At 44.5% G+C, this 22,218-nt stretch overlaps 1 protein-coding gene and 1 long non-coding RNA gene across 6 annotated transcripts; both read left to right on the top strand.

Moving 5' to 3' along the window:
- Positions 1 to 3,144: 3,144 nt before the first annotated feature.
- Positions 3,145 to 18,063, top strand: LOC115187894 (caspase-2). Of its 5 annotated transcripts, none has more exons than XM_029746955.1 (12): positions 3,145 to 3,193; positions 3,913 to 4,069; positions 4,491 to 4,652; positions 4,818 to 4,958; positions 8,776 to 8,848; positions 9,331 to 9,452; positions 10,410 to 10,592; positions 10,972 to 11,100; positions 11,192 to 11,282; positions 11,397 to 11,585; positions 15,740 to 15,849; positions 15,955 to 18,063. In XM_029746955.1, exons 2-12 carry the CDS (start codon positions 3,917 to 3,919, stop codon positions 16,087 to 16,089), a joined length of 1,488 nt encoding a protein of 495 aa, XP_029602815.1. In that variant the 5' UTR covers positions 3,145 to 3,193; positions 3,913 to 3,916; the 3' UTR covers positions 16,090 to 18,063. The 5 variants fall into 5 exon arrangements, with proteins under 5 accessions (XP_029602815.1, XP_029602823.1, XP_029602807.1 ...); XM_029746963.1 differs by having other exon boundaries at positions 3,148 to 3,193; positions 3,916 to 4,069; positions 9,361 to 9,452; XM_029746947.1 differs by having other exon boundaries at positions 3,148 to 3,193; positions 3,916 to 4,069.
- Positions 13,651 to 15,739, top strand: LOC115188278 (uncharacterized). The gene is made up of 2 exons (XR_003876373.1): positions 13,651 to 13,686; positions 15,305 to 15,739. It is a non-coding gene; the product is annotated as an uncharacterized LOC115188278 (long non-coding RNA).
- Positions 18,064 to 22,218: the final 4,155 nt, after the last annotated feature.

Genomic DNA, 22,218 nt, shown 5'->3' with positions numbered 1-22,218 from the left:
GCATTATGCAATGATATAGGCAGTGACCATGTAACTCTTTTACAACATACAGTACAGAAGTGGTTACCAAGGTTATCAAGAAGCAAAGTATTGACACGTTTTTTGAATTGAGAGACAAGCTTTTCTTTACTGACGAGCTTTTCTCTTGTCTGATCGCTTGCATGATGACGAGTTTCTCACACGACTGGCCTATCTGGGTGATGTTTTTTCTCGCCTGAATGATCTGAATCTAGGATTACAGGGACTCTCCGCAACTATATTCAATGTGCGGGACAAAATTGAGGCTATGATTAAGAAGTTGGAGCTCTTTTCTGTCTGCATTAACAAGGACAACACACAGGTCTTTCCATCATTGTATGCTTTTTGGTGTGCAAATGAACTCAAGCTTACAGACAACGTCAAATGTGATATAGCGAAGCACCTGAGTGAGCTAGGTGTGCAATTACAAAGGTACTTTCCCAAAACGGACGACACAAACAACTGGATTCGTTATCCCTTTCATGCCCTGTCTCCAGTCCACTTACCGATATCTGAACAAGCGTTTCTGTGAAAATTGAATTTATTCAGAAGCCACTGCCAGATTTCTGGATATGGCTGCACTCAGAGTTTCTTGCCTTAGCAAATCGCGTTGTTAAGACACTGGTGCCCTTTGCAACCACGTACCTATGTGAGAGTGGATTCTCAGCCCTCACTAGCATGAAAACTAAATACAGGCACAGACTGTGTGTGGAAAATGATTTAAGACTGAGACTCTCTCCAATACAACCCAACATTGCAGAGTTATGTGCATCCTTTCAAGCACACCCTTCTCATTAACCTGCGGTGAGTTATTCACCATTTTTGATGAGCAAATAAGGTTTTATATGTAAGATGGCTAAATAAAGAGCAAAATTCTTGATTATTATTATTTGTAACCTAAGAACTATTTGTCACCTCCCAAGAGCCAGGTTGTGACAAAAACTCACACTCATTCTTAAGTTTAATAAATGTATCATATAGTGTGTGTGTGGCAGGCTTACAATGATGGCAAAAAACAACATTTGAGATTGCGCTGACCCTGGTGCTAGAGGGGGTATGCAGCTAAAAACTCACTAACTAGCAAAGGATATGAACAAAATGTGCACACGTGGCTACATGTAGTTCTCGCTTTGATCTCAAAACAAGCACATCTACTCATGACTGCTCATGCTATAAACACAGTCCAGTTCAAAGTAAATGGCACAGATCCATATACATTGCCTTAGGACAGTATTCAGACCCCGTTACTTTTTCCACATTTTGTTATGTTACAGCCTTATTCTAAAATGTATTACATTTTCCCTCATCAATCTACACACAATACCCCATAATGACAATACAAAATCAGGTTTTTAGACATATCACATTTACATAAGTATTCAGACCCTTTACTCGGTACTTTGTTGAAGCACCTTTGGCAGTAATTACAGCCTCAAGTCTTATTGGGTATGACGCTACAAGCTTGGCACGCCTGTATTTGGGGAGTTTCTCCCATTCCTCTCTGCAGAGCCCCTCAAGATCTGTCCGGTTGGATGGGGAGTGTTGCTGCACAGCTATTTTCGGGTCTTTCCAGAGATGTTTGATCGGGTTCAAGTCCGGGCTCTGGCTGGGCCATTTAAGGACAGTCAGAGACTTGTCCCGAAGCCACTCCTGGCTGTGTGCTTATGGTAGTTGTCCTGTTGGAAGTACAGTCCGGGCTCTGTTCTTTGATCTGTTCATCTTTCCCTCGATCCTGACTAGTCTCCCAGTCCCTGCCACTGAAAAACATCCCCACAGCATGATGCTGCCACCACCATGCTTCACCGTAGGGATACTCCATATATGATACTTGGCATTCAGTCGAAAGAGTTCAATCTTGGTTTCATCAGACCAGAGAATCTTGTTTCTCATGGTCAGAGTCCTTCAGGTGCCTTTTGGCAAACTCCAAGCAGGCTGTCATGTGCCTTACTGAGGAGTGGCTTTCATCTGGCCACTCTACCATAAAGACCTGATTGGTGGAGTGCTGCAGAGATGGCTGTCCTTCTGGAAGGTTCTCCCATCTCCACAGAGGAACTCTGGAGCTCTGTCAGAGTGACCCTCGGGTTCTTGGTAACCTCCCTGACCAAGGACCTTCTCTCCCGATTGCTCAGTTTGACCGGGCAGCCAGATCTAGGAAGAGTCTTGGTGGTTCCAAACTTCTTCCATTTAAGAATGATGGAGGCCATTGAGTTCGTTGGGACCTTCAATGCTGCAGAATTTATTTTGTACCCTCCACCATATCTGTGCCTCAACAATCCTGTCTCGGAGCTCTACGGACAATTCCTTCGACTTCATGGCTTGGTTTTTGCTCTGACATGCACTGTCAACTGTGGGACTTTATATAGACAGGTGTGTGCCTTTCCTAATCATGTCCAATCAATTGAATTTACCACAGGTGGACTCCAATCAAATTGTAGAAACATCTCAAGGATGATCAATTGAAAGAGTATGCACCTGAGCTCAATTTCGAGTCTCATAGCAAAGGATCTGTATACTTATGTAAATAAAATGTGCAAAAATTTTGAAAAACCTGTTTCCGCTTTGTCATTGTGAGGTATTGTGTGTAGATCGATGAGATTTTTTTTTATTTAATCCATTTTAGAATAAGGCTGTAACGTAACAAAATGTGGAAAAAGTCAAGGGGTCTGAATACTTTCCGAATGCACTGTATGTTCATACTGTATCTATAAATACAACATATTAGGCTCCATTTGTGCAATATGGTCAATTATGTCGTGGCATTTTAAGAATCATTTTTCACATCAATCAACAGTAGTTGGGGAAATATGGATTTCTCACAATCAAAAATTCCTTGTGGACAGATGTGAGCTGTCTCCAGTTCATTCCTTAATCCCACTCACTTATTTCCAACAAATGACATGCCATACTCTCTACTTCATCTAAACATTAGATAGCTGTTTATGTCAGTCTTCCATGATATTCTTATCAATGGTTGATTATTTACTGTAACCGATTCAAATTCAAAATTAATTTGATGTTTCCGCCCACGCCCTGGGAAAGCTGACTCGTATTCGCCCAGGAAAACGTCAATCCAAATTCTCCGAACTGTCATTGGCTATAATCCAACACAATGAATTTAGACCACTCCCGCTACCATTTTCACACATTGCAGAGGCGCGGAAGTTGGTTTACTTGGGTAAGTTATGTTGTTCATTTGTGCGAAATAATTTCAAATACAGTTAGCTAAATTTGCTATCTAGTTTTAGGACATATGGGTTGGAAGCAGATGAACGCATTGAAAGTGTTCTGAATGTTTGAAATCCACTAAAAAAATAACATCCCAACGTTAGCATGCCGATGTAACGTTAGCTATTTGCAGTTGCATATCTAAAGTCAAATGTACATTGTTTTGAAAAATGCAACGATACTGATTGACACTTGCTTACATTTTGAACAAATTTCTTAGCATAACTACCTGTTTTTATGCAATAACTTACAATTTAGTATTGTTCGGACGTCAAGGTGATGTCAACTTTTCCTTCACACATGAATTATTAGCTAGCTAACGCGTTAGCTGGAGACAGCTGGCTAACGTTACCTGACAGCCATTGTAAGTATCTGCTGCTGAGTGTTACCGGACTTTGGAAAGAATAGGAGATATAACTACCAATTACTTTCTCGTAGTCATTCATCCAGACAGCTAGCTAACTAGAATAATGTTAGTTATTTTACAGAAAGACGCATTCAGCATCCTTACCTCTCCGACTTAGAAAACAAGGTAAATTTAGCTATTATAATAGCTAGATCCAATGAGTAACGTTAACACGTTGTTGAGAAGCTAGGCCTATATACCGCGCCACGGTTTTGCAAGAAGAATGGAAGTTGACAGTAAATTAAGCGTGTCTTGTCTCGAAGCAGAATGTTGGGGGAATGCGGTATGCTGGAACGAGACAAAAGGGGGCTTCGGAAATTCGCTGTGACTCTCTGCAAAGAGATGGTGGTAGACGAGCTGTTCGTCCAGTCGCTGCAGACAGACGACATTCTTACCGACAGCATGGCAGAAGGCATCCTGGTATGTTGTGTTCAATTGTGTAGCTCGATACTACTACCAGGTCAGGTGACTTATGACACTTATCAACTTCCAAAAAATGCATATATTCATGGCCCAAATGTCTTATTGTTGATTTATGTCATTAACTTCAATCATGTAATCAAGTGTGAATGTTAGTGTAGATCAGGGTTTCCCAAACTTGGTCCTTGAAACTCGTCCCTGCCGCTGTGTGCATGTTTTTTTTGTTGTTGCCCCAAGCACTACACAGCTGATTGAAATAATCGAAGCTTGATGATGAGTTGGTTATTTGAATCGTGTTGCTATGGCAAAAAACTAAATGTGTACCTGGGGGGGCAGGACCCAGTTTCGGAAACCCTGGTGTAGATTACCATGTCTTTCACTTTCTATTTTTTCTAATCTGTTGATATCCGTTGTTCCCCAGGCGGAGCCGACCTCCCACAAGCGGAGCTGGCGTCTGCTGTCCCTGCTCCCCAAGCGTGGTCCCAGAGCCTTCAGCAGCTTCTGCTCAGCACTGAGAGACACAGAGCAGCAGCACCTATGTGCCCTTCTCACAGATTCACCAGAGAGGGACGGAGAGAGACAGGTGAGTGGGCACTGGGTGCTACACCACACACAGCACAATAAGCAGATGTTGATCCTGACAGATGAGCAGAAGGACAAAGATAGAAAGGGAGAGGGTAGACATGGAGAGGGAGAGGGGTGAGTGCCACAACCAACCTAAGCCTCAAACTGCGCCCCTTACTTACAGTGTCCCCAGACGGCTAGGGCAAAAGACAGGACTGAGGGGGTGAGTTCCACAAAATACCCAATCCAAGCTTCAGACCGCTACGCCCCATTCACAAAGACCCCAGTCAAAGACAGTGGGGAAGAGGGGGTTGAAGAGAAAGAGGTGAGCGCTACCCAACACCTAGCCCAAGCTACAGACTAAGTTAGAATATTTTCCTAGTATTTTACAAATGTTCCATCCCAAGAATAAAACATATTTTCTCCCGGGTAACCCTGTATTTCCCATCAAAACCGGAAGTGTCATTCAAAAGCATTATAAAGCATATAAATATGTAATGAAAATTGAAACCTAATGCTACCCGAGTCCGATACATTTTATGAGCCCTACATTAAAGACATTTAATGACCCCAAAAAGCCCAAATAATTGTGCCATTATCTATAGGATATAGGCTACTGCACATTATGCACGACAGAGAAGCATAAAATCCCATAGATCTAGCTAGCTCTCTTGGGTAAATAAATTAAACAAGCTCCAGTAGGCTAATCTTTTTGAGTGTGAACTGTATTATATGGACTGGAATTGCGCACATCGTTCAAACCATGATAAAGCAAAAAAGAACATGGGGTTCTGGTGCAGCACATGCAGCCTACAAAGTTACAAGTATAGGCTAGAGAATTTGATTTTAATTTTGAAATGTAATAGGGACTATTTGTATAATTAGTAGGCTGATGCAAAAATACCTTTCATAATATTTTCCCGGATGTTATTAGCCTACCTCCTCCTCCCTCCATTGTTGCTTCATTCCTTCCTCACTTTCGACAGTTAAATTAAATAATTTCCATTGTCCTTCATCATTCTAAAGACGTCCTTGAATAATATATAGCCCCCGTGATATGCAACTTTTCAGGGAAGTTAGGAACCAATACACACAGGCAGTTAGGAAAGCCAAGGCTAGCTTCTTCAAACAGAAATTTGCATCCTGTAACACAAACTCTAAAAAAGTTCTGGGACACTGTAAAGTCCATGGAGAATAAGAGCACCTCCTCCCAGTTGCCCACTGCACTGAGGCTAGGAAACGCTGTCACCGCCGATAAATCCACTATAATTGAGAATTTCAATAAGCATTTTTGTACGGCTGGCCATGCTTTCCACCTGGCTACCCCTACCCCGGCATCCCCCACAGCAACTCGCCCAAGCCTCCCCCATTTCTCGTTTACCCGAATCCAGATAGCTGATGTTCTGAAAGAGCTGCAAAATCTGGACCCCTACAAATCAGCCGGGCTAGACAATCTGGACCCTCTCTTTCTTAAAATGATCTGCCGCAATTGTTGCAACCCCTATTACTAGCCTGTTCAACCTCTCTTTCGCATCATCTGAAATTCACATAGATTGGTTAAGCTGCCACGATCATCTCCCTCTTCAAAGGGGGTGACACTCTAGACCCAAATTGCTACCGACCTATATCTATCCTACCCTGCCTTTCTAAGGTCTTCGAAAGCCAAGTTAACAAACAGATTACCGACCATTTCGAATCCCACCGTACTTTCTCCACTATGCAATCAGGTTTCAGAGCTGGTCATGGGTGCACCTCAGCCACCATCAATGTCCTAAACGATATCATAACCGCCATCGATAAGAGATAATACTGTGCAGCCGTATTCATCGACCTGGCCAAGGCTTTCCACTCTGTCAATCACCACATTCTTATCGGCAGAGTAAACAGCCTTGGTTTCTCAAATGACTGCATCGCCTGGTTCTCCAACTACTTCTCTGATAGAGTTCAGTGTGTCAAATCGGAGGGCCTGTTGTCTGGACCTCTGGCAGTCTCTATGGGGGTGCCACAGGGTTCAATTCTCGGGCCGACTCTCTTCTCTGTATACATCAATGATGTCGCTCTTGCTGCTGGTGATTCTCTGATCCATCTCTACGCAAATTCTGTATACTTCTGGCCCTTCTTTGGACACTGTGTTAACTAACCTCCAGACGAGCATCAATGCCATACAACTCTCCTTCCGTGGCCTCCAACTGCTCTTAAATGCAAGTAAAACTAAATGCATGCTCTTCAACCGATCGCTGCCCGCACCTGCCCGCCCCTCCAGCATCACTACTCTGGACGGTTCTACAAATACCTAGCTGTCTGGCTAGACTGTTAACTCTCCTTCCAGACTCACATTAAGCATCTCCAATCCAAAATTAAATCTAGAATCGGCTTCCTATTTCGCAACAAAGCATCCTTCACTCATGCTGCCAAACATACCCTTGTAAAATTGACCATCCTACCGATCCTCGACATTCATCTTCTGGACATCAATCACTCCAGTGTTTAATTGGTATATTGTAATTACTTCGCCACCATGGCCTGTTTATTGCCTTACCTCCCTTATCTTACCTCATTTGCATACAAATCAAAGTTTATTTGTCACGTGTGCCGAATACAACAGGTGTAGACCTTATAGTGAAATGCTTACTTAAAATGCACACATTGTATATAGACTTTTTCTATTGTATTATTGACTGTATGTTTGTTTATTCCATGTGTTACTCTGTTGTTGTATGTGTCGAACTGCTTTGCTTTATCTTGGCCAGGTCGCAGTTGTAAATGAGAACTTGTTCTCAACTAGCCTACCTGGTGAAATAAAAAAATATATGTCTAGAATTAGATGCGGAAGGCTTTCACTTCTCTTCATGAAGATTGAATGGTTATGGGTCTGAATAAATAACTGCTATAGCCTGCCGCCATCGCACTCATTCACTGTTCTTTAAAACTACCCGTGAGTTCTGTTGCCTGCTGTATTTAACATTCAGCCCAAAAAATATATTGCATCCCTCTTCCAATAGTCTATTGGTGTAAGAAATAAGAAATGCTAAAAAGATTATGTCTAGTCTAGCTTTTCCTGCATGGGACTCAGTGCTAAGGAGCGTTTTGTAAGGAGAGGCCAGCAGAGCACAGGCGCTTGCGTATTGTACAACGGACAGAGGCTGTAAGTTAGATGCTTATTATGCATAACCCATCATTAATTAGCTAAATATAAGGCTAATAATGTATTACCTGAAAGAGGTAGGCTAGAGCATCTATATATGTCAATTTAGAACAGGATTATCTATTTTGGATGCCACTTGAATGGAGTTGGAGATTGTGTGCACTGATTTAAAGCAATGCTATTCGAGTGATAGGCTGTTTTTAAAACTCTTAAGCTGCAATAAAAAAAAATCTTTACAATAAAAAAACAAGGTGACCCCTGAAAGCCAGATCATTCTGTCTTTATATTACTGTAGCATAAGCTATGCTGTCACAAGAAAACACATTACCATGATGAGATGATACAGGAAGAGTAGCTGCTGCTTTTGCAATAGCTAATGGGGATCCTAATAAAATACCAATACAGTAGGTCCTACATGCATTGTGAATTGCGCTCCATACTGAAATGGGCTGTCTGTCCCCAACCTGAGCGTTGCTTCATCAATCAGCAACCTTAGAGAAGCCAGATTTAGACATTGCATATCATTTTAACAGTTCCATTTCACTCCATGCTGTTCATATAAATAATTTATTATAATTTACCGGTTACTCGCTGTTATTTATCCTGGGAAAGAGGAGTGGATTTGGATGGTAAATCTCGGAAACCGGGTTCCTGCCATTCAATCCGACTACAGACTATTCCCCCCCAGAGTCCCCAGATAGTCGCTAGAGAAAGAAGTGACCACAACATTCCCAACTCAAGCTACAGACTACTGTAACAGGAAGAAAGAGGGTGATAGTGAGAGAGAGGGGAATAATAAAAGAGAAAGAGAGATGTAGATTGGGAGAGAGGTGAGTCAGCCATCACTCCCAAGCCTCCTCTGGATGTTTTGGTATTCACACTGCAGGCTAGGGAAAAAAACAGGAATGAACTGGTTTTGCCTATAAATGTTCAGATTGTATTGACGTTGAAGGTAAATTACAACATGGTTAAAATCTCAATTTCCTTTGTCCTTCAGAGATATGTGGACTCTCCCCTCCCACTGCCCACCCAGGAGGGGACGGTTCCAGCCAAGAGAGCCAGAACACAAGGTGAGTAGAGCAGTCATCTGAGCTGGGTGCATTCAAGATCACAGTTTTACAACTGTTTCATTCACAATATTTGCACGTTCCTAGGAGATTGTGGGAGGGGTTGTTTGTGTGGTTGTTTGGAAAAAATGTAATAAATGTAATCATTCTGTTTTGTTAGCTTGTAAGTCAGTCTTTTATAAAAAGCTATTTTTAATAAGTCCAATAAATTTCCTTATTGAGTCCAGTTGTATAATTTGATCAGTGTGGATGCAGTGTGCTGTAGCCTTGGTATGGAGTGCCACTGCCCAGCCAGTCTCACCACCTGCAGGCACCACGCCCCTGTGACTTGCTCACATAGCTGTAGTACAAAGGTTGTTACAACACCATTATATTTTGCTAACAGCTTCCCTTTCAAGGCAGAAACGGGACCTTGAATGGAACCCTGCTCTGATTGTATTGTAATTGTCTCCACTGGTGTATTTTATGGAATGAAATACACGCAGGGTTTAATGTCGTCCTGCTATGTGTTTCAGAGTCAATGGAGATGTGTCTGGATGCAGACAGTCCCATCACCAGCCCTGTTCTTCCCTGTACACCAGACTTCTACCTCTCACACTGCCAACAGGTACAACGCTCACTGTTAATACAAACCAGTAAATCACCTGTCTGTACCATGTCACTGCCAACAGGTACAACGCTCACTGTTAATACAAACCAGTAAATCACCTGTCTGTACCATGTCACTGCCAACGGGTACAACGCTCACTGTTAATACAAACCAGTAAATCACCTGTCTGTACCATGTCACTGCCAACAGGTACAACACAACAGTCTCTGTCTGGTATCTCTTACCTGAGACAATTAACGTTGTTAACTGCTGTATATTTTTGGTTCTCATATTTGTCACTGCAAATACAACTGTTACAATGCAACTTTATGCAATCCCCTCGGGCAGTTAGTTTCACGGCAGCAACCACTGCAACATGCACCTTTGCAACAAACACATGCATGCACTTCCTGTGTCCAGAATGTGTTTCCAGCTGCTGTTTAGCTGCTTTGTCCCCCAAGGTATTTCTAGGGAGCTGCAGAGCAGATCTTCCTATTCATCCACCTCAACCTGTAACAGCTGTTGAAGTGTCTCCACTCTAAACAGACAGCTATTAGACTTCTGCAGTATAGACAGAGTTTAGACAGTACCAGGGGAGTCCCACTGGTCCGTAGAAGACAGTGTTTGTCTAGACCACAGTCAGTTTTACAGGAAAGAGACACGGGGAGAATTCCCCCAGCCCATATGTTGAAGTCTCTGTAAACCTGCTGAGGTTGGGGATGATTCATCACTGAGCTCCACTGGGGTGTAAAACTGTCATTGAAGTACATGGACAGAAACCACAACAAACACTGCCGAGAACAGCAGCAATGTAAGCACATCATTATTTTCCTTCAGGTAAACCATGTCATTTTCTCACGCTGCATTTTTCTCTTTTCTCCTCCTTTCCCTTCTCGCTTTCTTTCCTCCCTTTGCATCTCTCTCTCCTCCCCTCACACTTTCTCTCCCCCTCTCTCCTCTCTTTCTCCCCTTCAGTCCTATAATATGGTGTCCAGTCCTCGTGGCCTGGCCTTGGTGATCAGTAACGTCTCCTTTGACCCCTGTGCTGCTCCTGACCTGGACTCCAGGAAGGGAGGGGAGGTGGATGAGGAGGTCCTCAGGAAGGTGTTCACTGAGCTGGACTACATAGTCACCGTCCAGAGAGACCTCACAGCTCAGGTAACACACACACACACACACAGAGAGTAAGACAGTGGTGCCAAAGGTACAGCAGTGCTTCAACCAACATGGACTATATCAGTGGATCCCCCACTAGCTTCAATCAGTGGCACTCAGGCATTTGTTTGCCTTGATCTTCAGATAGACCTGTTGCTATTAGAGTCATGGTGTTAGCTAGTGGAGACAGCTGTTTGTAGCATTGTTCTTTCCATGACCATGTGTTTACAATGCAAAGAACAAAGTGTGAATTTACAGCTCTACACTTCCTCTCTGTATAACTAGTGCCTCTTGCACTTTGTGACAAAATGTACCAAAATAATTCTAGAAGTGCTATGTAATTAGAATATAGTTTAATACTTGATTGATCTCTCTCTGACAGGGCATGCGGGCGTGCATTGAGCAGTTTGGCACACGGCAGCAGCACCAGACTGTATCCAGCTGTGTGGTGTGTCTGCTGTCCCATGGAGTAGAGGGGGCTATCTACGGCACAGACGGACAGCTACTGGAGGTGTGTGGGACCTCATTCAGTTGAGAGTGAAACCCTTTCTCTCTGATGATAATAATCATATTAATTGAATTTCTGTCTCTCTCTCTCTCAGTTGGACTGGGTGTTTGAGGCGTTTGACAACGCCCACTGTCCTCTACTGCAGAATAAACCCAAGATGTTCTTCATTCAGGCCTGCAGAGGAGGTGAGCTCACACATGATCTCTCTGCCCTCACTCTCCCTCCTTCCCTTTCCCCAACCCTCCCTCCCCTGTTCTCTTCTTCTAACCCGTCTTCTCTCTGTCTCTGTCTCCCTCCAGAGGAGATGGACTGTGGGGTGGAGCAGTCAGACGGGCCAGAGAGGACCCAGTCTCCTGGCTGTGAACAGAGGGATGCAGGGAGGGAGGGAGAGGGGGATGGAGACACCAGGCAGATGGAGGAGAGAGGCAGGCTCAGAGTCAAACTGCCCCAGCGCTCCGACATGATCTGTGGCTTCGCCTCCCTCAAAGGTAGGTGTGTGTGTGTGCTTATGTGTGCTTATGTGTGTTGTCTGTTTATGATGTGAATGTTGGAATATTTGGTGGTATGTTTCTTTTGTGTGTGTGTGTGTTGGTCCCTACTAGGTAATGTAGAGTCTGTTGTGCCCTACTAGGTAATGTGTTGGGCCCTACTAGGTAATGTGTTGGGCCCTACTAGGTAATGTGTTGGGCCCTACTAGGTAATGTAGAGTCTGTTGGGCCCTACTAGGTAATGTGTTGGGCCCTACTAGGTAATGTGTTGGGCCTTACTAGGTAATGTGTTGGGCCCTACTAGGTAATGTGTTGGGCCCTACTAGGTAATGTGTTGGGCCCTACTAGGTAATGTAGAGTCTGTTGTGCCCTACTAGGTAGTGTTGGGCCCTACTAGGTAATGTAGAGTCTGTTGTGCCCTACTAGGTAATGTGTTGGGCCCTACTAGGTAATGTGTTGGGCCCTACTAGGTAGTGTTGGGCCCTACTAGGTAATGTAGAGTCTGTTGTGCCCTACTAGGTAGTGTTGGGCCCTACTAGGTAATGTAGAGTCTGTTGTGCCCTACTAGGTAATGTGTTGGGCCCTACTAGGTAATGTGTTGGGCCCTACTAGGTAGTGTTGGGCCCTACTAGGTAATGTAGAGTCTGTTGTGCCCTACTAGGTAGTGTTGGGCCCTACTAGGTAATGTAAAGTCTGTTGTGCCCTACTAGGTAATGTGTTGGGCCCTACTAGGTAGTGTTGGGCCCTACTAGGTAATGTAGAGTCTGTTGTGCCCTACTAGGTAATGTGTTGGGCCCTACTAGGTAATGTGTTGGGCCCTACTAGGTAATGTGTTGGGCCTTACTAGGTAATGTGTTGGGCCCTACTAGGTAATGTGTTGGGCCCTACTAGGTAATGTGTTGGGCCTTACTAGGTAGTGTTGGTCCCTACTAGGTAATGTGTTGGGCCCTACTAGGTAGTGTTGGGCCCTACTAGGTAATGTGTTGGGCCCTACTAGGTAATGTGTTGGGCCCTACTAGGTAATGTGTTGGGCCCTACTAGGTAATGTAGAGTCTGTTGTGCCCTACTAAGTAATGTGTTGGGCCCTACTAGGTAATGTGTTGGGCCCTACTAGGTAATGTAGAGTCTGTTGTGCCCTACTAAGTAATGTGTTGGGCCCTACTAGGTAATGTGTTGGGCCCTACTAGGTAATGTGTTGGGCCCTACTAGGTAATGTGTTGGGCCCTACTAGGTAATGTGTTGGGCCCTACTAGGTAATGTGTTGGGCCCTACTAGGTAATGTGTTGGGCCCTACTAGGTAATGTGTTGGGGCCTTACTAGGTAATGTGTTGGGCCCTACTAGGTAATGTGTTGGGCCCTACTAGGTAATGTGTTGGGCCCTACTAGGTAATGTGTTGGGCCTTACTAGGTAATGTGTTGGGCCCTACTAGGTAATGTGTTGGGCCCTACTAGGTAATGTGTTGGGCCCTACTAGGTAATGTGTTGGGCCCTACTAGGTAATGTAAAGTCTGTTGTGCCCTACTAGGTAATGTGTTGGGCCCTACTAGGTAATGTGTTGGGCCCTACTAGGTAATGTGTTGGGCCCTACTAGGTAATGTGTTGGGCCCTACTAGGTAATGTATTGGGCCCTACTAGGTAATGTAGAGTCTGTTGGGCCCTACTAGGTAATGTAAAGTCTGTTATGCCCTACTAGGTAATGTGTTGGGCCCTACTAGGTAATGTGTTGGGCCCTACTAGGTAATGTGTTGGGCCCTACTAGGTAATGTGTTGGGCCCTACTAGGTAATGTATTGGGCCCTACTAGGTAATGTGTTGGGCCCTACTAGGTAGTGTTGGGCCCTACTAGGTAATGTAGAGTCTGTTATGCCCTACTAGGTAATGTGTTGGGCCCTACTAGGTAATGTGTTGGGCCCTACTAGGTAATGTGTTGGGCCCTACTAGGTAATGTGTTGGGCCCTACTAGGTAATGTGTTGGGCCCTACTAGGTAATGTGTTGGGCCCTACTAGGTAATGTGTTGGGCCCTACTAGGTAATGTGTTGGGCCCTACTAGGTAATGTGTTGGGCCCTACTAGGTAATGTAGTGTCTGTTGGGCCCTACTAGGTAATGTGTTGGGCCCTACTAGGTAATGTAGAGTCTGTTGTGCCCTACTAGGTAATGTGTTGGGCCCTACTAGGTAATGTAGAGTCTGTTGTGCCCTACTAGGTAATGTAAAGTCTGTTATGCCCTACTAGGTAATGTGTTGGGCCCTACTAGGTAATGTGTTGGGCCCTACTAGGTAATGTGTTGGGCCCTACTAGGTAATGTGTTGGGCCCTACTAGGTAATGTGTTGGCCCTACTAGGTAATGTGTTGGGCCCTACTAGGTAATGTGTTGGGCCCTACTAGGTAATGTGTTGGGCCCTACTAGGTAATGTAGAGTCTGTTGTGCCCTACTAGGTAGTGTTGGGCCCTACTAGGTAATGTAGAGTCTGTTGTGCCCTACTAGGTAATGTGTTGGGCCCTACTAGGTAATGTAGAGTCTGTTGTGCCCTACTAGGTAATGTGTTGGGCCCTACTAGGTAATGTAGAGTCTGTTGTGCCCTACTAGGTAATGTAAAGTCTGTTGTGCCCTACTAGGTAATGTGTTGGGCCCTACTAGGTAATGTAAAGTCTGTTGTGCCCTACTAGGTAATGTAGAGTCTGTTGTGCCCTACTAGGTAATGTAGAGTCTGTTATGCCCTACTAGGTAATGTGTTGGGCCCTACTAGGTAATGTGTTGGGCCCTACTAGGTAATGTGTTGGGCCCTACTAGGTAATGTAAAGTCTGTTGTGCCCTACTAGGTAGTGTTGGGCCCTACTAGGTAATGTGTTGGGCCCTACTAGGTAATGTGTTGGGCCCTACTAGGTAATGTGTTGGGCCCTACTAGGTAATGTGTTGGGCCCTACTAGGTAATGTGTTGGGCCCTACTAGGTAATGTAAAGTCTGTTGTGCCCTACTAGGTAATGTGTTGGGCCCTACTAGGTAATGTGTTGGGCCCTACTAGGTAATGTGTTGGGCCCTACTAGGTAATGTGTTGGGCCCTACTAGGTAATGTAAAGTCTGTTGTGCCCTACTAGGTAATGTGTTGGGCCCTACTAGGTAATGTGTTGGGCCCTACTAGGTAGTGTTGGGCCCTACTAGGTAATGTAGAGTCTGTTGTGCCCTACTAGGTAATGTGTTGGGCCCTACTAGGTAATGTAAAGTCTGTTGTGCCCTACTAGGTAGTGTTGGGCCCTACTAGGTAATGTAGAGTCTGTTGTGCCCTACTAGGTAATGTGTTGGGCCCTACTAGGTAATGTGTTGGGCCCTACTAGGTAATGTAAAGTCTGTTGTGCCCTACTAGGTAGTGTTGGGCCCTACTAGGTAATGTAGAGTCTGTTGTGCCCTACTAGGTAATGTGTTGGGCCCTACTAGGTAATGTGTTGGGCCTTACTAGGTAATGTGTTGGGCCTTACTAGGTAATGTGTTGGGCCCTACTAGGTAATGTGTTGGGCCTTACTAGGTAATGTGTTGGGCCCTACTAGGTAATGTGTTGGGCCCTACTAGGTAATGTGTTGGGCCCTACTAGGTAATGTGTTGGGCCCTACTAGGTAATGTGTTGGGCCCTACTAGGTAATGTGTTGGGCCCTACTAGGTAATGTGTTGGGCCCTACTAGGTAATGTGTTGGGCCCTACTAGGTAATGTGTTGGGCCCTACTAGGTAATGTAGTGTCTGTTGGGCCCTACTAGGTAATGTAGTGTCTGTTGGGCCCTGCTAGGTAATGTAGTGTCTGTTGGGCCCTGCTAGGTAATGTAGTGTCTGTTGGGCCCTGCTGGGTAATGTAGTGTCTGTTGGGCCCTGCTGGGTAATGTGGTGTCTGTTGGGCCCTGCTGGGTAATGTGGTGTCTGTTGGGCCCTGCTGGGTAATGTAGTGTCTGTTGGGCCCTGCTAGGTAATGTAGTGTCTGTTGGGCCCTGCTAGGTAATGTAGTGTCTGTTGGGCCCTGCTAGGTAATGTGGTGTCTGTTGGGCCCTGCTGGGTAATGTGGTGTCTGTTGGGCCCTGCTGGGTAATGTGGTGTCTGTTGGGCCCTGCTGGGTAATGTAGTGTCTGTTGGGCCCTGCTGGGTAATGTAGTGTCTGTTGGGCCCTGCTAGGCACTGCAGCCATGAGGAACACCAAGAGAGGATCCTGGTTCATCCAAGAGGTCAACTCAGCGCTCCGCTTCAGAGCCAGAGACACACACCTATCAGACATACTGGTGCAGGTAAACACACACACCACATATCACTGTCATAGTAAGTACATGTTCCCCCAATAAAGTAGTTATCAGCAAATTCAGTGCTAGTAACCTTTTGTAATCTGTCCTCAGGTGAATGGTCGTATTAAAGACAGAGAAGGCTATGCTCCTGGCACCCCCCACCATCGCTGTAAGGAGATGTCTGAATTCACCAGCTCCCTCTGCAAAGACCTCTACCTGTTCCCCAAGTACCACCCTCAGTACTGACACGCACACATTTCTGCACCCCTACAGCACCACACACATACCGCACCCACTACTGACACACACACACTCACTGAGGATTAATTCATTCACGTTTGTTGTGCAAATTCCCTCTCACAGACAAACTCTTGGAAAGGAAAATGGAATAAGTTGTTAGTCTGTGTGCTTGGTAATGGGCATGAAGTATACATGACTGGTATGCAGCTGATGTGTGTACCTACCTATCAGCTAGGCTTGCTATATGTGTATCTGTGCCAGTTAGAAATGGGATTGAAATGTTCTAGGAAAATATTTTAGCTCGCTAACACACCAGAATATATTTAAATGTATCGCTTTTAATTTCTTACTAAACAGTAACTTTTGGGTTTGAAGATTATTCTTTTTTTAAACATGTATTTTGTATGCAGATCTATTTTTATCCATTTATTTTGTATCAAATCATTTGAAGCTCTTTTTTGTAAGAATTGTAAAGCCCTTGTCTCCTTTTTGTATTGAAAAATGTTATATAAAATGTTATTATAAAATGCATGCCATTATATGCATTAGAATAGGAAATGCCCCTGACCAAATGAAGGTGTGTGTGTCCATCTGATGGGCAGACAGGTGGTGGTGTAAAGTTATTGGCTGAGGATGCAGCATGGAGGGAACTGCATTTCAATACCTTACTGTTTTTACACCCTCCTAGTAATCTGAGTCTTCCACTGAAGGATACTGGAACAAGTAGATATGATATTGGGAGTTTCAGGTTTGTTAGCAATGATTTGATGTGTTATTGAGGCAACAAGTGTACTGCATTCCATTTGAATAGAATGAAGTCATGACCATTTCTCTCACAAACAACTGTCCTCCCCCTCCCATCTCTCTGCCTCCATAAGGGGGTTACGGTCTAAGGCACTGCATCTTATTGCAAGAAGCGTCACTGGTTCGAATCCAGGCTGTATCACATCTGGCCGTGATTGGGAGTCCCATAGGGCAGCGCACATTTGGCCCAGCATCATCCGGTTTTGGCCGGTGTAGGCCGTCATTGTAAATAAGAATTTGTTCTTAATTGACTTGCCTAGTTAAGGCACGTAGGTTAATTAATGTTGTAACTACATTGGTAACCAGACTGTTATTACTTAGATGTGATAATTTAAATTAGTTACATTTATGTTACACCAATGAATTATATTAGAATTATATGTAACTGCTTGTCATCTCTGGTCAACTTGAGACCTAAGTTATCCACTGTCAACGTTTCCTTGACCATTAAGATTTTAGTTCACAAGGTGGATGTACATGGATGTTTAAAGAGATATGGAGTGATTTTAAAGCAGCTACAGTATTTTCCTTTTAGATTTGATATGCAATATTCCATAACAATGTGTGCCATGTGAAAGATGGGTTAAGTATTGTCTTTAAAATACTTGGTTTATCATTTACATAGGACGATGCATCACATTCGAGTGTATGAGCAGCAATATTGATGTTTCTCAGAATGAGCAGCAATGTGTTTGATTTTAACAGTGTTGTAGGGAAGAGTGATATGACAGGAACAGTATGAATTGAGCTGTTGACCAACCAATCACAGAGACAGCGCGTAGTGCTCATCTTTAAAATCCAGTTCTATAGAGATCCTGTTAAATAGTATTGTAATTCTATGGACAGTTCACCCCAAATTCAAAGTGCCAGATGTTTGTTAATGTTTTCCATTCGGTTTGATGCCTCTAGTTCGGTTTCAACTAACTTAATGTGTACAATATAGCATCTACACAACCGGTGTGGTGACAAAGTCATATTTGTTATTGTAAATGTTCAGAAAGTGGATTTTGTGGTGAAGTAGGTTATCCCTTGAAAGTGAAGTACTGAGGGCTGGGATTCACTGCCATAAGCTAAGGAGCTGCTGGGGATAGAGGGAGAAGATGACTGTATTTATATTTTAAACAAAGACTGCCAAATGTTCAGGAAAATAAACAGCCTTTTGTTTTTTTCCATGAATTGACTTTCTGAGTTGACATACGCTGTGTGTGTGTGTGTGTGTGTGTGTATATGAGAGAGCACTGTACATATATGTACACTATGCATGATATTATATTTTGATCTCTCCTTGTTGCTGTTTGTTTATATCGCAGTGTACATCCAGTCCCCCTCTCAGTGTACTGGTATAGTATAACCCTGTAGTAAGGACTGTTTCATGACTGTACGATATGCGTCATGAGTCACACTGACCACCACCACTGTGATAATGTTCTCTGTGTATCAGGTAGTGCCTCAGCCAGCTGTCCATAATCATTCTCCCTGACACACATCACACACTCGCTCGCGGTCGGAGTGACACATTTCTCTCTGGCCACCGCCATGCCGTGAGATTAGGTTGTAATGTGGTGGCGTGTGGTCTCCAAAGCAGAGAAGGGTTAAGGGATTTTTGGGTCTGCGGCCATTCTCTCGCTCCCTTTAGGCCGGACATGTGCCATGCTGTCTCATCCGGCTGAAATGGAAACAGGTGATTTCAGATCAGTAAACACGACTGAGTGAGAACCACTTTAGACTATTGAGATGCACGCCTACAACCCAGACTGAAAACCACTATGGCAATGTGCATTATGGTGACTGCTACATCTGGCCTAGGGAAGTCCATTACAGATTGCTGATAGGGAAGAGGTATGTTGAAACAGCAGGGGGAATGAGGGCTTGGAGCATGTGAGGGTTCGAAGGGATAGCCTTGCATCATTGGCTGATGACGGGGGTGTTAATGTGCACCTACCCTCACGTTGCAGGGGCAGCCCCGTGGGGAGTGGCATCACCCTCACCCCTGCCTGTCCAAACAAAAACACCCCATCCAAAAACAAAGATCTAATGGCCCATGGGTCTGGCTGGCCTGCTCACGGGGATAAGAGGCGTGTATGTCAGTATCGGTGTGGTTAACGTGAGCCCTGCTGTGTGTGTGATTTGGTGTCTGCTGTTCTAATAAAGGAAAGCGCTGCGTCTGTCGCTGCCTCATATCACTACCAGGAGTCTCTGTACAGACGTCTTTCTGTTGACTGTCTTACAGGACAGGTGGAGGGAACACCGCCTCTGGATCAACTAGACAAGATTGGATCTGAACAAGTGTCAATCTCAAGTGTGTGTGTGCACTGAACTGCTGTGTGTGTTAGAATGCATATGTAAGAAAGTGTGTGCACTCTTGACGTGTGTGTTTAGCTGAGAGTGCGGGTGGAAATGCTGAAGCCACCATCGGGGTTATTTTTGGGTCAGTGACAGCGTGTCAATGGCTGCAGATGCGTCGCAAAGGAAGGCTCTGAGATACCAACAGACCCTGGTAGGTCTCTGTCTGTCTGTCCATCAGTCTGTCCACTTCTCACGCTCTACCTGTCCGAGTGTCCGTCCGTCTCAGTCCATCTCTGTCTCTGCCCGTCTGTCCATCTCTCACTCTGCCGTCTGTCCATCTGTCCACTTCTCTCTCATTTGCAAATACATTTTTATTCGTGACATGCACCAAATAGAACTGGTATAGACTTTACCATGAAATGCTTGCTAATGAGCTGCTCCCAACAATGCAGAGTAAAAAAATAAAATAATTGTAACACAAGGAATAAAATAAAATACAAGAATGGATCTATATGCAGGGAGTATACGGCCTTCCCTGTAGCTCAGTTGGTAGAGCATGGTGTTTGCAACGCCAGGGTTGTGGGTTCGATTCCCACGGGGGGCCAGCACAGGAAAAAAAACTAAATTGTATGAAATTAAATGTATGCATTCACTACTGTAAGTCGTTCTGGATAAGAGCGTCTGCTAAATGACTAAAATGTAATGTAAATGGAGTACCAGTAGCAGATCAATGTACACAGGTATTTCAGGTAGATATGTACATGATGGCAGGGTAAAGTGACTGGACATCAGAATAAATAATAATAAAAGTAGAATAAAGAACAGAGTAGCAGCAGCAAATGACGTGTGTAATATGTATGTGTTGTGTTGGTCTGTGTGTCTGCTTGTGAGTGTATGTGTGGGAGTGTCAATGTAATGTCTGTGAGTTAGTGTGTGCATGTGGTTTCTATACAGTATATAGTCTAGTGAGTGTGCGTAGGGAAGGTTCCAGATAGTCATATTCATTGACTATTTAGTAGTCTGGCTATTTAGCAGTCTTATGGCTCACAGGTAGAAGCTGACTCAAAGCCTATTGGTCCAAGAGCCAATGCTCCAGTACCATTTGCCAGACGGTAGCAGAGTGAACAGTCTATGGCTTGGATGGCTGGAGTCTTTGGTAATTTTTTGGTCCTTCCCCTGACACTGCCTTATATAGAGGTCCTGGATGGCAGGGAGCTCGGCCACAGTGATGTACTGGACTGACCGCACCACTCTTCAGCCTCCTGAGGCTGTGGTGTAGGCGCCAAGGAACTTGACGCTCTCGACCTGCTCCACTACAGCCCTGTCAATGTGGATGGGGGCATACTCTCCCCTCTTTCTCCAATAGTCCACATTCAGCTCATTGGTCTTTTTCCTCTGTCCGTCTTGTCATCTGTCTCTCCATCTGTCTCTTCCTTCCAACCCCTCTCTCTCTCTGACCCTCTCTCTGTACAGTGAGGGAAAAAAGTATTTGATCCCCTGCTGATTTTGTACGTTTGCCCACTGACAAAGAAATGATCAGTCTATAATTTTAATGGTAGGTTTATTTGAACAGTGAGAGACAGAACAACAACAAAAAAATCCAGAAAAACGCATGTCAAAAATGTTATAAATTGATTTGCATTTTAATGAGGGGAAATAAGTATTTGACCCCCTCTCAATCAGAAAGATTTCTGGCTCTCAGGTGTCTTTTATACAGGTAACGAGCTGAGATTGGGAGCACACTCTTAAAGGGAGTGCTCCTAACCACAGCTTGTTACCTGTATAAAAGACACCTGTCCACAGAAGAAATCAATCAATCAGATTCTAAACTCTCCACCATGGCCAAGACCAAAGAGCTCTCCAAGGATGTCAGGGACAAGATTGTAGACCTACACAAGGCTGGAATGGGCTACAAGACCATCGCCAAGCAGCTTGGTGAGAAGGTAACAACAGTTGGTGCGATTATTCGCAAATGGAAGAAACACAAAAGAACTGTCAATCTCCCTCGGCCTGGGGCTCCATGCAAGATATCACCTCGTGGAGTTGCAATGATCATGAGAACGGTGAGGAATCAGCCCAGAACTACACGGGAGGATCTTGTCAATGATGGCAGCTGGGACCATAGTCACCAAGAAAACAATCCTGCAGCGCCCGCAAGGTCCGCCTGCTCAAGAAAGCACATATACATGCCCATCTGAAGTTTGCCAATGAACATCTGAATGATTCAGAGGACAACTGGGTGAAAGTGTTGTGGTCAGATGAGACCAAAATGGAGCTCTTTGGCATCAACTCAACTCGCCGTGTTTGGAGGAGGAGGAATACTGCCTATGACCCCAAGAACACCATCCCCACCGTCAAACATGGAGGTGGAAATATTATGCTTTGGGGGTGTTTTTCTGCTAAGGGGACAGGACAACTTCACCGCATCAAAGGGACAATGGACTGGGCTATGTACCGTCAAATCTTGGGTGAGAACCTCCTTCCCTCAGCCAGGGCATTGAAAATGGGTCGTGGATGGGTATTCCAGCATGACAATGACCCAAAACACACGGCCAAGGCAACAAAGGAGTGGCTCAAGAAGAAGCACATTAAGGTCCTGGAGTGGCCTAGCCAGTCTCCAGACCTTAATCCCATAGAAAATCTGTGGAGGGAGCTGAAGGATCGAGTTGCCAAACATCAGCCTCGAAACCTTAATGACTTGGAGAAGATCTGCAAAGAGGAGTGGGACAAAATCCCTCCTGAGATGTGTGCAAACCTGGTGGCCAACTACAAGAAACGTCTGGCCTCTGTGATTGCCAACAAGGGTTTTGCCACCAAGTACTAAGTCATGTTTTGCAGAGGGGTCAAATACTTATTTCCCTCATTAAAATGCAAATCATTTATAACATTTTTTACATGCATTTTTCTGGATTTTTTTGTTGTTATTCTGTCTCTCACTGTTCAAATACACCTACCATTAAAATTATAGACTGATCATTTCTTTGTCAGTGGGCAAACGTACAAAATCAGCAGGGGATCAAATACGTTTTTCTCTCTCTCACTGTC

The sequence above is a fragment of the Salmo trutta genome, chromosome 3 (genome assembly GCF_901001165.1).
Source record: "Salmo trutta chromosome 3, fSalTru1.1, whole genome shotgun sequence".
Classification (NCBI taxonomy): Eukaryota; Metazoa; Chordata; class Actinopteri; order Salmoniformes; family Salmonidae; genus Salmo; species Salmo trutta.
The sequence above is the reverse complement of the archived record's forward strand: the minus strand, read 5'-3'. Positions and strand labels throughout refer to the sequence as shown.